The sequence below is a fragment of the Meles meles genome, chromosome 19 (assembly GCF_922984935.1).
Source record: "Meles meles chromosome 19, mMelMel3.1 paternal haplotype, whole genome shotgun sequence".
Taxonomy (NCBI): Eukaryota; Metazoa; Chordata; class Mammalia; order Carnivora; family Mustelidae; genus Meles; species Meles meles.
The window spans coordinates 1,066,093-1,084,336 of record NC_060084.1 but is presented as its reverse complement, the minus strand read 5'-3'; the positions used below and the strand labels follow the sequence as shown (position 1 = coordinate 1,084,336).

General features: G+C 55.6%; 1 protein-coding gene across 3 annotated transcripts in view; it reads left to right on the top strand.

Moving 5' to 3' along the window:
- Positions 1–18,244, top strand: part of ZC3H18 (zinc finger CCCH-type containing 18) — a 60,536-nt gene that overhangs the window by 24,436 nt on the left and 17,856 nt on the right. For all 3 annotated transcript variants that reach the window (XM_045987781.1, XM_045987783.1, XM_045987782.1), the window contains 5 exons: positions 4,466–4,614; positions 4,939–5,031; positions 5,911–6,068; positions 11,547–11,664; positions 12,846–13,114. In XM_045987781.1, the coding sequence (XP_045843737.1) occupies positions 4,466–4,614; positions 4,939–5,031; positions 5,911–6,068; positions 11,547–11,664; positions 12,846–13,114 (787 nt within the window). The remainder of the gene's footprint in view (positions 1–4,465; positions 4,615–4,938; positions 5,032–5,910; positions 6,069–11,546; positions 11,665–12,845; positions 13,115–18,244) is intronic.

Genomic DNA, 18,244 nt, shown 5'->3' with positions numbered 1-18,244 from the left:
CATGTGCTGTGGCTTTTTAAACCTTTTCAGTCTTAACGTCTATAGTAAACACCGATAGACAGGACCCATCTGTGATTCTTTTTTTTTTTTAAGATTTTATTTATTTATTTGACAGAGATCACAGGTAGGCAGAGAGGCAGCAGAGAGAGGGGGGAAGCAGGCTCCCCGCGGTGCAGAGAGCCCGATGCGGGGCTCGATCCCAGGACCCTGGGATCATGACCTGAGCTGAAGGCAGAGGCTTAACCCACTGAGCCACCCAGGCGCCCCCCATTTGTGATTCTTTGGGCTTGTAAGACTTCAACGTTAAAGAACTTCTGGTTTCAAGTCTACCTCATTTACAAAGACGCTGCCCACACACTTGGAATTTTTTCCCTGGCGCAGTGCAGGGTTTCCTAGAGAAGTAACGGTTTTATCTCCGATACCACGTGAGGTGACCGGTTGTCTGTGAAACGGGAAAGGAATGTGCTCCTTTATGTTCTCTCTTAGGAACTTGCCCATGATGGTCCGTGGACTTGATGCTCGTTAGGACACACGTTTGTAGATTCTAGGTTGGTCCTTAATATTGGGTGATTAGGTTTTTTCATATTCTGCCTTCCTTTCAGTGGTAATTTCTTAAAACCATGAAGCACTTTAAACCTCTCGACTTCTATGGTCGCGCTCTTTTCTGTTCTGAGTATCTCGGACTCCCAGAAGTGGGCCCACCGTGTCTTATTTAGAGATAACAGTAGCAGGCTCCCTCGCGATGCAGCGAGGCCCCCATAAACGATGCGAGCGTGGCACCGTACTGACCACCAGGCTGAGTGACAGCGAGACATGTTAACTCTCCTCATGTGTCTGGACCCAGCGCACGCACGTGTGGCTTGCTTCTCCTGACGTTCCACGCTGCAGGAGAAGCCGGTTGGTCCTTGATCTGTCAGGTGTGTGGTTGTGAGCAGTGGGCTGCGGCCACACACGCAGACGTGACTTTGGTGTCCCGTCGTCTCTGGGTGCAGTTCCTCTGATCGCTGCGGAAGAACCTGTAGGTTTTCTGCGAAGGTTGTGCCTGTCTCGCTGGTCACAGGTACGTGGGTATTGTGCACACGGTTCCTTTTTCATGGATCTGTGATGTAGTGACGAGAAGCAGGGGAAACTGGGTGGCTTCGTCGACTGACTGACTGACCCACCCCCAGCAAGTTGCTCACCGTCTCTGGCAGAAAGCCCTAGAAGCATGGAGACTTCGCTGAATCCCTTTTAGAGTATTTGGACGTATTTTTATGTTACTTTTATTTCTTACTGTAAATAGTTCGTACATTTAGAATAGCACTGCAGTGACGTGCTGTGCTGATGGAAAACGTAGCTACTGAGCCGCCTGCCGTCCAGTTGAGAAACAGCGTCCGTGCCTTCCAGGCCGTGTTTATGCCAACGTGAAGAATCTTGTCCCCTGTCCTGCTGCTGTGACCACGCTTCATGTCTCCTTTTCCCTGCTGGCTTGTGCCCAGGTCCCTGCCCAGGGTCCTCACATTGTTAGGAACCTGTTGCTTCCCCCGGTCAGAGGCACAGTCCGCATAAATTCTGTATTTGTGAAGCTTCCTTTGGAAGTAGAAGACCATACAGTTTTATAGCAAGATTTTTCCTCCATTTTCTAGAGAATATTTTTCCCTAAACAGAATGCTTTTTTAAATTATGAAAGTAATACATACTGACAGAGAGGAGAGTAAAAGATAAAAGTCTTTTTACCATCCAACAGTTTGGGGTGTTTCTTTCCAGACTTTTTTCTACACAGATAAAAATTCACTGTTTAAAAGGCTAGTGGAGCCCTAGTGGATGGTTGGCTCCGTCGACGGAGTGTGCAAATCTTGATCTCGGGGTTTTGAGCTAAAGTCCTACATCAGGTGTAGCGATGACTTAAAATCATAAAAAAATAGGGGCGCCTGGGTGGCCAGATGGTTAAGCGTCTGCCTTCGGCTCAGGTCATGATCCCAGGGGCCTGGGATCGAGCCCCGCGTCGGGCTCTCTGCTCAGTGCAGAGCCTGCTTCTCCCTCTGCCTCTGCCTGTCTCTCTGCTTGTGCTCTCTGGTTCTCTCTCTGTCAAACAAATAAAATAAATAAAATCTTTAAAAAGTAAAATCATAAAAAACCCAAAAGTCTGCTGGCTGGGAGCGCTCATGCTCCCTCGCCTGCGTGTGCTGGGCGTCTGTGCTGAGGCGAGGTATTTGAAGACCTTCTGCCCGGAGCACGGCCTTCTTGTTTGCTGGCTGGGAGTCAAGGCACGTCCCGCCAGGATCTTTGCACACCCAGGCACACAAGGTCCACGAGGCCAAGCTCCTGTCACCCCACAACGTCTCGGGGGGCACAGGCTGCTGCTCTTGCCTCTGGCACTCCTGACTGATGTCTTCCCCTCCTCTCTTTGCCCCTGCCTAGGGGACCAAGAAAAGATCTTTTTTGTCTGTAGGCTCATTGGGTGATGTTTTGTTTTCATTTTAGAAAATATTTTACATATGGGGCGCCTGGGTAGCATACAGCTCTTGGTTTCAGCTCACGTTATGATCTCAGGGTCATGAGATCGAGCCCCACACCGGGCTCCACGCTCAGCATGGGGTCTGCTTGGGCGTCTTTCCTCTCCCCTTTCCCACCCCCCTGCTCCTCCCCTGCACACTCCCCCTCGCTCTCTCGCTCTCTAAAATAAGTAAAGTCTTTCAGTAAAAGATTTTACATACAAAAAAGAAAAGACATTACCAAATAGCCATTTATCTACCACCCAGGTACGTATGTTAGCTTAAAAAAGTTATGGGAACTCGGGGCTTGAGCTATTAATACTTCCTGCGTTTGCAGACTTTCTGCAGAGAGCCTCCGTTGGTCTTGTACCTGCCCAGCAGTGAGGGTACCGTGTGAGCTCTGTGACAGACAGGGAAGGGCTGGGCAGCATTTGGAATCCCTTATGTACTTGCAGGACCGCACCCAGGGTCTGTTTTCGGTAAACCTCTCTGCGACTCTGGGATCTGAACTCCTCGTAGTATAATGTTTCCCAACCTCTGACTTAACGTGTGATTTCTCCAGTGCTCTTAAGAATTTTAAAAGTCGTTTTTGCATTTCCAGAGAATTAATTTTCAGCATACTTTATTTTCCATTTAATTTGGCTCAGTATGTTATTAGGTTGGTTTTAATCCAAGTTTAAATATTCATGATGCCTAAAAGGTAAATTTAGCCTTTTCCTAAATACCAAGTGATTATTTCTCTTTAATTTATGTTATACAAGGAAAAATGTGTTTTGTTGATAGAAACATTCGAGTGGACTATTACATTTAGAAGGGAATATATATTAAAAGATGGTTTAAAATTTATGTGTTAACCCCTTGAAAATGTTTTTAAAACTATTCAGATATTTATGCCATATTTGTGCTTATGTAGATATTACATGTTTTAAAAATTAAATTTTATTTTTATACATGTGTTTTATTTGTTTTTTGAAGTAATCTCTACGCCCACCATGAGGCTCGAACTCCTGACCCTGTGATCAAGGTCGCGCGCTCCACTGCCTGAGCGGGAGTCCTCCCCACCATGTGAAATTTTTTGAAAATGATTCCCTTAGCGATTAAATTAAAACTTGGACTTCTTGCCTTCTGCTCTGAGAAGTCAGGTGGTTTCCTTGAATAATCTTGGTGTTCTGTTACGGAGAAATTCTAAAAGGTGACTTTGTAAAATATTTTGTGTGAAGTGTGAACAGCCAGGGAGGTCCAGCCCTCCGTGTCGTACGTCTCTCACGCGTTTTTAAGCACAGGGATACCCTGGAAGGCTTTGCGAGACTTCTGGTGGGCGACGTGCCGGTTTCCGGAGCTGGTAGAGACGCCCTGAGCGGACGGGCGGGACTCCCGCGGTGACTGTTGGGTCAGGATGAGGACCTCGCGCGCGCACCCCGGAGCCCTTCGGGGGGTGCCGCGTCCCCTGCGCAGGAGACCGCCTCACAGATGGGCAGCCTGGGATCGTCCGGGGCGCTCTAGGACTTCGCTGTTCTTGGGGGAGAGGAACTCTTCCCAGAGTGACTTAGGAGCGGGGGCCGGGTTCCTCGGCCGCACGAGCCCAGCCCCTTTCAGGGGCCCTTAGGCTCACGGGAGGCTCCTCCGCCCGGGCTGTGGCCACAGACCTTCCAGACGGCCTGCGTGGAGCGTGTGCGGAGGTGGGGGCCGGGCAAGGCTGGCGGTGGCTGTGCTCCGTTCACTGGGAGGAGTGGGCCTGGGCGGCCCAGCTCTGGCTCTGCCGCGGCAGCCGCTTGCCTTGGGGCCTGTCCGTGCTCAGGCAGGCACAGCTGATGAGGTGGCGCGGGCTGCGGCGGGAGCCCGGGAGCACCCGCGGGCCCCCCCCAGGCCCTCCGAGAGCGGCTGCTCCTGGCACGGGCCCCAGGCTGCCACTGCACACAGAGCGGGCGGGAGGCTGACCTGTGCGCCCTGGTTCTCTTCTCCCCTTCCTGACCTGGCTTTTGTCTCCATAGGGAACTGCACGTGGGGCATGAACTGTAGGTTTATACATCCCGGAGTCAACGACAAGGGCAACTATTCCTTAATCACCAAAGCCGAACCCTTCCCGCCTAATGGCGCCCCGCCTCTTGGACCTCACCCGCTGATGCCCGCCAACCCATGGGTGCGTGAACCCCTCTTTCTCTAACTGCTGGCAGGTGGGACAGCTAAGCTCTCTGAACCTTCAGCTTGCAGCACGTTAGCAGCTTGTGTGAAAGGCACTTCTGTGACGTCACACCGTCACTGAGTCGCCTTCCAGAGGCTTCCGTGTCTCCGTGTGGAGGTAATCGTAGATTCAGGCTGGGCAGCGGGTCGGGCCAGACTGAGGCCTGGGGAGCAGGTGCCATGGAGCTAGCTGATGCTCTCGCCAGGCTTTTTGCTCCCATTTCTGTATAAATGTCAAAGTTTTGCTTGCTTTCTCAACTTTTCCCTTCTCGTTTTTTGATAGGGTGGGCCGGTAGTTGATGAAATTTTGCCTCCACCCCCTCCAGAGCCCCCCACAGAGAGTGCCTGGGAACGAGGACTCCGGCACGCGAAGGAGGTAACCAGACAGCCCAAGAAGAAAATGCTAGCAGCCGTCCCTTGAGCCAAAGTAACTTTTCTTTGATTCAGAGACAAGGATTGAAAACCCAGTAAAGTCTCTGAAGCGAGGGGTGTATATCCGTGATTTCTCTGTAGAGTTGTGAATAGAAACCGATGTCTGTCGATCTCTCCAAGGTGTGCGAGCTCACAGGGCAGTAGTGGGCCCCGCCCCGGCTAGTGCTGCAGCCCCCGGCTGCCCAGAGCCACTCCCCGGAGGCTTAGCACGGGGGCCCCCTGCCTGTGGAGGAGCCGTCCTCTCCCGAGGAGGCCAGGTGCTCACGCACACCCTCCCCTCCTTCCCTGCTCTCTGGCTCCCGGCCATACCTTGGCCCCGGCTGTCTGTCAGCCTTGTGGTCTGTCGGCACCAGGCCTGCTTGCTGAGTCCCCACTTCTCTCCAGGGAGGTGACAGACTAAAAACCCTTCTCCTCCCTCGCTCAGCACACACACACCCCCGTCCTGCCTTTCCTCTGAGACTGGAACCGCTTCATGTGGCTTTTCTGCCACAAGCGGCCTCCCCTTCCCCTCCACACGTGGGCCTCCTCCCCGAGTGACAGTCTGGGTTCCCCAGCTCAGTGTGAGGACTGTTTCCAGGAGATGCCAGCTCTCTCGCCCCTTTCTGGAACGTGAGCGAGCTCCAAGGCACTGCCGAGCGGGCCCGTCCTGGCTGCCGGGTGCAGAGACGGCGCGCTCCCGACCTGGGACGGGCGTATCTCCCCCACCCGTCACGCTCTCGCAGGCCACTTTTGGGCCAGGGGTTCCGTGGGTCACATCAGGACAGGCTGCCCTTTGCTTTTCCTGACGGTACCGGCATTAACGTCTTCCTTCTTATAATGGTAGGTTTTAAAAAAAGCAACCATTCGAAAAGAGCAGGAGCCTGATTTTGAAGAGAAAAGGTTTACGGTGACCATTGGTGAAGACGAACGGGAGTTTGACAAGGAGAATGAAGTTTTCCGAGATTGGAATTACCGGATCACCAGAGATGTCCGAGACACAGTGTAAGGACCAGTTTTGCGTCTTCCTTTCCTTTCGATAGAGTATGCGTTGCTGCCCGCTGTGTGAGTCCCGGGCTCTGGAGAGCAGCAGCACATAGGTTCCCCACAGGCATCGGGGGCCTGTGCGCGTCCCCTGTCCTGGACTGAGAATGGCATCCCTAAGATCCTTTTGGACTCTTTGTATCAACTTTCCTTGGTTTTTTGCTCTGGGAAGGAGCAGGGCTGTGGGCCTAGGGAGGGCTCAGCTCCCTACACGCTGAGCTCGGAGAGCTTCTACAGCCGTCCTTGGAGCCCCGTCGGTCTGTGTCTGCCCGCCCTCCGCCTGGCACCCATGAGATTGTCACCAGGGTCCAGGAACTGGGCAGGTGTGACGCTTTTCATTGTTTCTCCTCCCCGATGTTCCACTGCTGGGCTCTCAGGGACTCATTCCTGAGGCGCACGTGGTTGAAAGCCCTGAGTCAGAATTTTAGGGATCGTGGAGCCTTAGGAAAAGCTCTCATCCGCCCGTGTTGCGGGGGAGGCTGGCCGTGCTGTGATCCGCTCAGAGGGGCGGGACCAGGCAGGTGAGCAGCCACCACAGGGTGGGGCCAGCTCCCAGGCCAAACGTGGCATCTGGCTTCAGCCTCCCGCCAGGCCTGTAGCGACGTGCGTTCCCGTGTGCTGCCAGGAAGGGCCGGTCGCCAGGTCTGGCTGGGCCGGTGGTGGTGGAGGTGGCGCCGAGGGGAGGGGCTCCTACGGCCTCGGGCCCCGCCGCCCTCCCTGCACCCACCAGGCTGTCTCAGGGCCCTCCTGTCCCGTGTGCAGAAAGGAAGAGGAGGAAGCTCTTCGATCCTGCCTGTCATGGCAGGGGACAGCCCAGAGGTCAGTGGGTAGAGTTTGAAAGACGGAGTTCAGACCGCTGTGCTCCTGATTCTGGGTATGGAGGCACCTCGATCCTGGACAGGAGCACGGGAGTCGGGAGCAGTCTGCGGGGGCACGTGGCCCCCGTCCTGTCCTGAGCCCTCACGTTCTCCTTGTGTCGAAGGCGGGTGATGATCCTGCCCTGCGGGGAGTGGGGGGAGGGGAGAGCCCTGGGAGCTCGCGTGTGTGTGTGGGGCATGGGACGAGCACGGAGCGGAGGGTGCTCCCTTGGTGTGCTCATCCGGGCACTGGAAGAAGAGCTCTGGAACCTCAAGGTGCCCCCGACCCCGTGCTTCCCAGCCCTGGCTGGAGCGGGGGGCTTCACCATGTGCCTGCTGGGGAGCAGCGCAGGCAGGTCTGGTTCTGTGGCCGTGCTCGGCCCCGCCCTGGGCTGGGGACGGTCCCCAATGCAGGGCCTTCAGCCTCTATAGCCTCTGAAGAGGGGCCTTCAAGCCAAGTGCTCACCGGTGCTGGCCGTTTGGACATCAGTGCCTTAGCAGGAACTGGGGCTTCTGTGACACGCGTGTGCCGGGCCCCGACCAAACCCAGTCAGTGAGGACCTCTGGGAACAGGGTCCCGGCGTGGGTCAGTGGGAAGCCACCTCTGCTGCGCCAGCTGGGGTCCACGCCCCCCCCACCCGCTGTTTCAGTGGAGAGATTTGACGGAAGACCTGCTGTCCGGGAAGACTGCCTGCAGCGTCCCCACCCCTGCAGGGAGGGAGGGGAGAGGCCGGAGGAGGCAGTAGGATTCCGGTCGCTGAGGAGGGGACGCTGGCCAGCCACACTGACGTCTCTGGGGTGGGTGAGGAGGCCGGGGTGCGGGAGTGGTGCAGGCGGTGGGCAGGGCGAGGACGGAGAGGGCCCTTCTCCACCCCGGCCTCCCCAGCCCCCGTGGCACGTGCCGGGGGCTGGGCTCTCGCGGGGCGGCTGGCAGAACGGAACGCCCTTGACAGCGAGCGCGGGGAGGTGGCGGGGACACCGGGCAGGTGACTTCACGGAAGTTCAAGGGCATTCGTGGAGAACTCAAAAAGCCCAGCATGACTGGTTCTCCTTTCCCGGGCGCCGGCAGCTGAGGTGCTCCTCAGCCAGCAGCGCGACAGCCCCGTGACCAAGGTCCCTACGCGTGCCGGGCAGGGAAGGCGGGAACAGGGCAGAGGGCTGAGCTCCGGGGTGGCCGCGGGAGCCGCAGCACACCGGGGAAGGGTTTGTCAGAGCGCCCGGGGCCAGGGGCATGCGGCTGGCTGCTGCCAAGCCTTGTGGCTGATTCTGCTGCCCTCCCCCAGCTCCCAGGCCAAGGCCGCCTGTTCCCGGGGCCTGGGCTGCCTGGCCCGAGGCCGGCGGTGCGCGCAGAGAGCTGAGTCGTGGTCACGCGGTGGCGTGGGTGGCCTCAGTGTGGGCGGCTCCGGCCCCGCGGGGGTGCGCGCCGGGAGGAAGCTCTGAGGCGGCGGAAAGGGCGGGAAACAGGTGTTTTCTTCACGCTGGTATGGGAATGAATTGTCTAGCAGGATCGTTTGGTAAAAAGAGCGTTTTTCTAGACAGACCGCAGGTGGTGACGGGATGAGTTTCTTCCCACCGCTGCTGCACTGGGTTCCGACGCAGCCTCCCCGCGGGACCTCCCGCAGCAGATGGGAAGTCCTGTCCCCTCCATCAGGAAGCTCCTGTCTTCATCTCAGCGTTGGGAGGTCAGGCCCCATGGCGGGCATGGAGGCTGCTTCAGAAAGGAGCGCGGGAGACCAGAGGAGCGTCTCTGCCTGGCAGCTGGGCCAGCCAGGAGCAGGAGCGCGGCACCGGCCCGGGGTTCCGCCGCGAGGAAACGGGTCCTTGGCAGGAGCTGGTGGCCACAGAGCCGCTCGGCAGCCAGGCGCCTGGGCTGGAGCCCTTCCTGGGGTGCGTCCTCCGAGCCACTGTTGCCTGCAGACCGGGGCCGTGATGGCTGATCCCTCTGGTGCCAAGCAGTCCCGCAGGACAGGGGCCGCGCCCACGTTGCTGACCCCGCTTTCCAAACATGAATCGGCCGGAACAGCCCTCCTCAGAGAGCACGCACACCCTCACACCCGCTCGGGGCCGTGCTCGCTAGGGCCTCGGCCGGCTGCGATGGTACTGTTGCCGCGGGGCCTGCGTCCCGGCCTCGGCCGCCCAACTCTCGTCTTCAATCTGACCTGGGTCGCGTGCGGCTTAGGCGCTTCAGAAGACGTCGGGCTGATTGGAACGAAAGAGCCGTGTCACCCGCAGAGCCAGCCTTGGGGGGCTCTGCTGAGTCCGGGGAGCCAGGGGAGAGGCCTCCCAAAGAGCAGGCTCCTCGCTGGAGGCCTTCAGGTGGGGCTCGATGGCAGCCCCTAGTGGCAGGTCTCTGGGTTGCAGGTGACTCAGTTTCCCCCCCCCAGCTTACTCAGAGGGGAGAGTTGGTCCAGAGCCAAGAAATCCCTGGCAGAACGCCCGTCTGTTGCTGCATTTACATTTTCTCGTTCCCCCTTTGGGGTCCCGGGCACCCCCAGAAGAGGTCCTCTGGGTCTGTGGGTAGTAAGGTGGTGGTCTCCTCACCTTCCTCCCGGTGGTTGGCAGTGGTCCCTTCCCCATCGATGACAAGCCTGCCTCATCCCTGTGGGAGGATCTTCTATCCTCCCTGCTGGGCTTGGTCTCTGGGCTTCCCGTCACATTCCCGTGGGCCATTCCTTTCCTCCCCAGAAAGGCCTCCTAACGTGTCCCGGAGGACTCATGTTTCTTGGCTCATCTCCCGGGCCTGTCTCGCAGCGCACCCAGGGCCAGCTCGTCTAGCTCACGCAGCGGCTGGCTGCTGTTCTGGGAGGGCCCTGCGTCCGGGAATTAACTGGCAGGTAGCTGACTTCTTGGCAGTGTCTAGTTGTCCCGCTGAACACAGGGAACATCATCTCATTTATTCACACGTGTTTCTGTGTCTTTCCAGGGTTTTCTGTGTGTTTTTGTTTTAATTTTAGGTAGTTAACATACAGTGCAGTATTGGTTTCTGGAGGAGAAATCAGTGATTCGTCCCTTCCGTACGACACCCAGCGCTCATCCTAACAGATGCCCTCCTCAGTGCCCGTTCCCCGCCCGCCCCAGCCTCCCCAAACCACCCTCCGTCTACCTCAGTTTGTCCCCTGTGAAGAGTCTCTCATGGTTTGCCGTCCCTTCCCTTTGATCCTCCGTTTCTTAAATTCCGCATACCAATGAAATCATCCACATGAGTGAGATCATACGTTAATTGTCCTTCTCTGACGTATTTCACTCAGCATCATAGCCTCTGGTTCCAGCCTCATCATTGCAAATGGCAAGATTTTGGTTTTCGACGGCTGAATAATATCCCTTTGTGCGCGTGCCCCACGTCTTCTGTATCCATTCGTCTGCCGAGGGACACCTGGGCTCTTCCCGTAGTTGGGCTGTTGTCGATAAAGCTACTGTAAACATTAGGGGGCACGTGTCCCCTGGAATCTGTATCTCTGTATCCTTTGGGTGAAGACCGGGTAGTGCAGGTGCTGGGTCATCGGGGAGCTCTCGTGTCGATGTCGCGAGGGTCCTCCACGCTGTGTCCCGGCGCGGCTGCCGCAGCTCGCGTACCCACCAGCAGTGCGTGGTGCTGGCGGTGTGTTGGTACGGATTGCGTGGACTGCGTGCATATCGTATTTATCTGTTCATTTTTAAGATTTTATTCATTTGAGAGAGAGAGCGAGAGAGAGCACAAGCGGGGTGCCGGGAGAGGGAGAAGCAGGCTGCCCGCTGAGCAGGGAGCCTGATGCATCCCTGGACCTCAGGATCATGACCTGAGCCGAAGGCAGACGCTTTAGCGACTGGGCGACCCGGGCTCTCCGAGTATGTACATGTTTTAACTGTGTTTGCTCTTCCAATCCGTGAGCATGGAACATTTTTCCGTCTCTTTATGGCCTCTCGAGAGTGTTGTGAAGTTTTCCTGAAATAATACGTTCTCATTTCCGGTTACCTGTGCTTTGACCCTCCGTACCCCCGTCTCGCTGACTGTCGTCAACGCAGACTGCCCTGCTCGGTCTCCCGGGCGGTGATGATCTGGTCTCAGTCTGCCTCCCTGGGCTCCTCTGGCTACTTGCGTTGGCTTCACTGTGTCTCGGTTTCCGGGTGTAGATCCTTCTCCTTCTTGCCGGGTCTGCTGCCCCCTGGTTGTAGCGGCGGGGCCCCATCCCGCCGGTGAGTGCTCGTGAAGGCCATGGCCTGGCCCTACAGAAGTGCCCGTCTGTTCCACGGAGTAAGAGGTCGCTTGCGTCCGTAGTGGAACGTGTGTGCGGCCACATCAGGGAAACGCCACCACCACTTCCTTTCAGGACTGCCACCATGGGTGGGCACTCCCGTCCCAGACGCTGCCACCAGCCGTCGGTGCAGGCCCATGGTTTTTCTCTCTCAGTCTGTCGCGATGTGTGGTATAGGCAGGAATTTCCTCGTGTCGACTCAGCCTCACACTCCTGGAATAAATGCCCCTGAGTCACGGTGTCTGTTCTCTTAACGTGGTGTGGGATTCAGCTCGCTGACATTTTATGTCACGTTCTGGCGTTACTGTTCCCAAGTGGTAAGGTTTGTGTTTTCTGGGCTCTGTTTTCAGACTCGAGCCTTACGCGGACCCGTATTACGACTATGACATCGAGCGCTTCTGGCGCGGCGGGCACTACGAGAACTTCCGGGTGCAGTACACGGAGACGGAGCCATACCATAACTACCGGGTGAGTGTGCTGCGCGGCTCCTCGGTGAGCCCCTCTGCGCCGTGTGGGACTGCGGGCGGGCTTAGTCGTGTTGGCCTGGTGGACCAGCTTCAAGCCCGGATTAACTCTGTGGAGAAGCTCAGATCCAGAGATTAAATTGGTGGTGGTCTGCAGACAGACTTCCTTTACTTTGTGTCCTACTGTGGTGCGAAATTTTAAATTTTAAAAATTAGGTTTGCAGATAGGGTTATTCATGTTAATATAGGCCGGCATGGGAGTGTGTTCCACGCTCCCGAACCAATTCCTCCTTCAGGCTCCTTAACGGTACCGTTTGTAACTGCGCTGTCCTCCTCCGTTGGCGTGACCTGGGCCTCTCCCCAGCCGTGCCATGGTGGTCTCCTGGAGGACCATTCTGTTTGGTATTTTTCGATGGGCGTATGGTTCAGTCTTTGAGTCCCTGATGTTTTCAGAGTGATGGGAAAGCTGCTGCTTAGAAGAGGTCAGGCGGGAGCAGGAGGGTGGTCTTTGTGATGGAGTTTTGAGGACAAAGGGTGGTGGCTTCCTGGGAACCCGTGGCTGGTGGGACCGTGGTCGACCATCCTGTGCTGCTCTCCCTGAGAGCGTGTCCGTGGGGCCAGGCTGCCGGGCTGCAGTGCCACGTGCCAGGCAGGGCAGCCTGGAAGGTCGGTAAGTCCTGTTAGAGTCCTTTCCGCCTCCTCTCTCCCTTACCAGGTCCACGATTTGGGTTAGGGGAAGGGCAGACACTTGCTTCATTTCTTCCCACAGCCTCCTGGAGCCTCAAACCCATCTTCCTGCTGTGATTCGGGCATTATCGTTTTAACTCTGACTGTTAGCGCAAGTGGGTGGATGAGTGCCGACTGCTAGTTCAGAAAGGCGTTAAAGGGTTGTGCTTAGGAAAGCAAGGGCCAGCACTTTGGGGCACCCCCTCTGTACCAGACTCCCCGAGCAGAATGCTTCGGGCCGAGCCCACCGGAGGCCTGGCTGGGTCATGTCCAGCCCTCGCTGGAAGGGGTGAGGCGGGAGGCAGGATGTGTTGGGCCGCTAGCTTGGGGCCCAAGGCGGAATCCACTCACCGCGTAATGCTGTGTTTCAAGGAGAAACTTGGGAACAGAGTGAGCACTTGAGATCGATCCCCGTGGTCTTGGTGCCAGGCACCACCCAGCACGTGTGTTTGGCTTTAGGACCGGGAGCGCGAGCGGGAGCGGGAGAACCGACAGCGGGAGCGCGAGCGGGAGCGGGAGCGGGACCGAGAGCGGGAGCGCCGGCAGCGGGAGCGTGAGCGGGAGCGTGAGCGGGAGCGGGACAAGGAGCGGCAGCGGAGGAAGGAGGAGTGGGAGAGAGAGCGAGCCAAGCGGGACGAGAAGGACCGGCAGCACAGAGACCGTGACCGCGAGAAGGAGCGCGAGAAGGAGAAGGAGAAGCCGAAGCCCCGTTCCCCGCAGCCGCCAAGGTAGGCCATCCGCCCCCGAACTCTGGGTTTGTGGCCCCGGGCCCAGAGAGGAGGGGGCTCGGCAGTTGCTCACGGGTCCTGTCTGCTGGCCGTAGCCCCGTGCCCATAATCCTTGCTGAGAAATGCTGGTGTGTTTTGAGAGGCGGGTGCCGCCCCCTCCCAGAACGGGTGTGTTACGGCGGGAGCACACGCCAGGTGCTCCTTCTCGTCACCCTAAATCAGGAAAGTTGTGAATTTCCAGTGCCCCTGCTTTGGCAGCGAGGGTAGGAGTTGCTGGCCACTGTGTGGGCTCTCGTGTCTGCCGGTGGGGGGCAACCTCCAGGCAGCCCTTCTCTGGGTGCTCGCCTCGGTGCTCTGCGTCAGGAGAGCTGCCAGGGAGACCGCAGGGGTGGGCGCTGATGACACGCAGCACAGCCGCGGCCCAAGAGGCCGAGCAGGTTCTGGGCCTTCAGACAACCTTTGTTTAAAATGCACACGGGGGTGGGGGGGGCGCCTGGGTGTCCGCTGTTGTCGGCTGGTGATCGTGGCTCAGGTCGTGGTTTCAGAGTCTTAGAATCAAGCACCACGTCGGGCTCTGTGTTCAGTGTCTGCTTCAGAGTCTGCTTGAGGTTTTTCTCTCTCCCTCTGCCCCTCCCACTACTTGCTGCCTCTTTCCCTCTCTTTCTCTCTCTAAAATATGTCTTTGAAACATAAATAAAATACGTGCATATGTATATTTGAGTACTAGAGCGGGACAGGTAGCCTCAGAAAATCACGGAACTGGAGAAGTTTTGTCTGTGTTCGCGGCCTCGTGAAAGGACAGGTGCACGCCCCGCAGTGCGTCCCTTGGAAGCGGGCAAGGTCAGCGGTGTGTAGGACCCTCAGCACAGAGGCGCTGCTCTCACTACGCGCGGACGCCGCCCGGCCCCGCAGCAGCAGCCCACTTTGTGCCTCTGCAGATCTGCGGCCGGGCATCACATAGAAACGGGATCGCACATGCGGGCTTCTGTGCTTGGCTCCTTCCCTTGGCAAGATGTTTTCCGAAGTTCACGAACCCATAATTCGCTCCCTTTTGCGGCTGGCTGCTACTCTGTGGTGGGGATGTGTGCGCACGGCCGTTTGTTGGCCTGCTCGGCCGTGGAAGGACACTTGGGTTATTCCTGCCTTTCGGCTGTTGGGAACGTGTGCATTCGCGGGCAAGCGTGTGTGGGAATGGTTTCATTTCCCTTGGGTGTGCACCTCGGAGTGGAGCTGCTGGGTCATGTGATAACTGTGTTTAACCTTTTGAGGAATTTCTAGAATCTTCCTGGATAGCTGCATCAGTTTCCATCCCCACCAGGAATGTGTGAGGGTTCCAGTTTCCTCCACATGGTTCCTGACCGTCCACCTTTGTTGTGGTGGTGGTGGCTGTCCTGCCGGGTGGGACCTGGGAGCTCACTGTGCTTCGTTTTCATTTTCCAGAGTCTTCTTTTCATGCGCTTCTTGGTGTATGTTCTTTAGAGAAACGTCTATTCCGATCCTTTACCCACTTCCTCATTTTATTATTTGCTCATTGTCTTTATTTCTGAGTCGGATGTGTTCTGGGTACAACGCCTTGTCCAGCACCCTCTAGCGCGTGCGCGCCCCTCACCGTACTTTGCATTCTCAGTTTTGCCTTCTTGGTGTCCATTTCTTCTTTTTTTTTTTTTTAGAGGGAAAGCCTCTTTTTTTATATTTTTTCCAACTTTATTAGGCGCAGTTGACGTGTGTTGACGTGTGACATTGCACAAACTTATAATACCCGGTGTGACGCGTGGCCCTGCCTCCGTGCTGCGGAACGGCCTCCGCCGTCCATCAGCACCGGCACCCCTGCACCGTGCGTGGGGAGAACACGTCAGATCTACCCTCGTGGCAGCTTTCACGTGCACAAGACAGAATCCCTCGCTGCAGCCCCTGTGGCTACACGAGCTCGCGACTTACTCCTCTTCTGACTGGGAGTGGGAGCAGCTGCCCGTGTCCGGCAGCCCCAGCCCGTGGCACCCGCTCTTCTGCTGTCGGTCTCCACGAGCTCGGCTCTGTGAGGCTCCGCGTAGAAGCGGCGCCTGGGTGTCTCAGTCATTCAGCACCTGCCCACGGATCAGGTTGCGATCCCAGCGTGTTGGGACCAAGCGTTGGGCTCCCTGATCGACAGGAAGCCTCCTTCTCCCTCTCCCATTCCCCCCTTTCTTCCCTCTCTTGCTGTCTCTCTCTCTCCCTCTGTGAAATACTCTTTAAAAAAAAAAAAAAAGGATTCCACGTGTAAGTGAGCAGGCACAGTGAGGACAGAGGCTTTCTTTTTCTGACTTAGCCCACTTCTCGGTCGCCATCGGAGTTCTCACCGACGGCAGGACAGCCTCCTTTCCGTGGCTGGGCAGTACCCCATCATGCGGCCCGTCCACATTTCCTTGATCCGTGCGTCCAGCTGCAGGCTCCTGTTGAGAAGAATGCTGAAGTGAGCTGGCGAGTGCAGACGTCTCTTTCTGTTCTCGTCTCCTTTGGATGTTTAGCCAGAAGTGGTGGCTGGTCACGCCGGCTTCCCTTTCCTTCACCCTCACTGACGTGGTGACCAGCTCTGCGTTGGATTTCAGCCACTTGAAGAGGTGGGGCGCGATACCTCATCGTGGGTTTGACCTGTGTGTCCCTGAGAATTAGAGGTGTTGAGCATCTCTTCACGGACCTGTTAGCCATCTGGATGTCCTCTTTCACAAAATGTCTGGTCAGGAAATTGCCCATTTTAAGTCAGATTTCTTTTGGCTATTGAGTTGTATGAATTTAATTTCTTTTCTTTTCTTTTTTTTAAAGATTTTATTATTAATTTGTCAGAGAGGAAGAGAGAGAGAGCACACAAGCAGGCAGAGGCAGAGGGAGAAGCAGGCTCCCTGCTGAGCAAGGAGCCTGATGCGGGACTCGATCCCAGGATCTTAGGATCATGACCTGAGCCGAAGGCAGCAGCTTAACCCACTGAGCCACCCAGGCGCCCCAAGTTGTATGAATTTCTTGCATAGTTTGTGTGCTAACCCCTTATCTGGTAGATGGTTTGTACATATTTTTTCTCATTCTTATAGGTTGTCTTTTCGTTTTATTATTTTTTTCTGTGCAAAAGCTTTTTAGTTGAATGTGGTCCTGCTTATTTATGTATGCATTTATTTTTCCATCTTCAGATATGTATTTTTTACTTAAGTTCCATTAATTAACCATATTATATTACTAGCTTCAGGGTAAAGTGCAGTGATCACATTTATGTCTTATCTCGTTTCCTGTGCTGCGGGCGTCCCGGTCGGACGGACATTACTAGATGCCTATCAAGGAGCTTTTGTTCCTGTGTTTTCTTCTAGGAACTTCATGGTTTTGGGTCTTTAATCCACCTGGAGTTATTTGTGGCACAGTGTGAGATGGGGGTCCAGTGTCCCCAGCACCATTCATTGAAGGGACTGCCCTTACCCGTTGCATGTTCTTGCCTTCTGTGTCGTGATGGGCTGTATACGTGTAGGTTTCTTTCTGGGCTTTCATTTCTGTTCCATTGCCCTGTGTCTGTTCTTGTCTTTTAGTTTTTGGGGTTTTGTACATAACCTCTACACCCAGCATGGGGCTTGAACTCACGACTCTAAGACCAAGAGTCCTGCACTCTGTGGGCTGAGCCCACTAGGCGCCCTGATCTGTGGCTGTTTTTACGCACTACTGTGCAGTTGGGATGACTCAGACTTTGTGATGCAGTCTGAGACGGGGAAGCGCAACACCTCCAGCTTTGTTCTTGTTCTGGCTCTTTGGCTCTTTGGGGTCTTTGTGGTTCCATATAAATTGTACGATTGTTGCTTCTATTTCTAAAGAAAAATATCATTGGAATTTTGATAGAGATTGCATTGGATCTGTAGGTGACTTTGGGTACTGGGGACATTTTTATAGTATCCTTTCTTCCAGTCGTGAACACGGGATGTATGTCCCTTCGTTTGTGTGTGGCCTTTGGTTTGTTCCATTAATGTCCATCAATTTTCAGTATCTCTCTCTTTCACCCCCTTGACTCAATTTATTTCTATGTATTTTTTATTTTTTTAAGATTTTTATGTATTTGAAAGTGAGAGGCCAAGAGCATGAGTAGGGAGGGGAGGGGCAAAGGGAGAGGGAGAAGCACACTTCCACTGAGCAGGGAGCCTGATGCGGGGCTTGATCCCAGGACCTTGTGGATCAGAACCTGAGCGGAAGGCAGACGGTTAACCATCTCAGCCACCCAGGCATCCCCATTGTATTTTTTTTTTTTTTTAAGATTTTATTTGTCAGAGAGAGCACTGGCAGGCAGAGGGAGAAGCAGGCTCCCTGCTGAGCAAGGAGCCTAATGCGGGACTCGATCCCAGGACGCTGGGATCATGAGCCAAGGTGAAGGCAGCCGCTTAAGTGACTGAGCCCCCCAGGTGTCCCCCAGTGTACTTTCTGATGCGGTTGTTAATGAGATTGTTTCCTCCGTTGTTTTTTTCAGGTTGTTAGTGTATAACAATGCAACAGATTTTTTTTTTTTTTGTAATGTTGACTTTGTATCCTTTGCTTCCTTTGTACCGAATTCATTTATTAGTTACAGTTTTTTGGTGAATGAAGCCAGGCTCCTGTTCTCTGTGCTCAGACCAACCCCTTTCTTGTGCAGCCGTGATTCTGGCAGGAAGCAGCAGGGTGCTTGGTCTGCGTGAGCACCGGTTTTCACTCTTCTCTTCCTCCAGATCGTGCGCCATAAATGGGCCTCAGTAATTTGCTGTATTTTCTCATACTTGCCTAACATTGGGCAAAATAACGTTTTTAAAGTACATTCAGAGTGACCACGTATTCTGGCTGCACTGAGACCGCTCAGTCTTCCGACAGCTTTATGACCGTCCGGCCTGCGGCGGCCACTCTCAGTGCTGTCCTGCGTGTGTAAGTACGCGCGAATGGCACGCGAATGGCAGCGCTTGGTTCTCATCTTCTGGCTCGGGCTGTCGAAGCGCCGTTTTGATAGAAGCCCTTTTCCCCAAGATGCGCAGGGCAAGTCCAGTGTGGGCTCCATGGTGGGGCTGTGTCCGCTCTGGGAGCGCTGCTGGAGCAGGAGACCCAGCTCCCTCTGCTCACACCACCGACTTTGCTGGCCCTCCGGCCTGTGCCCCGGCCGTCCCC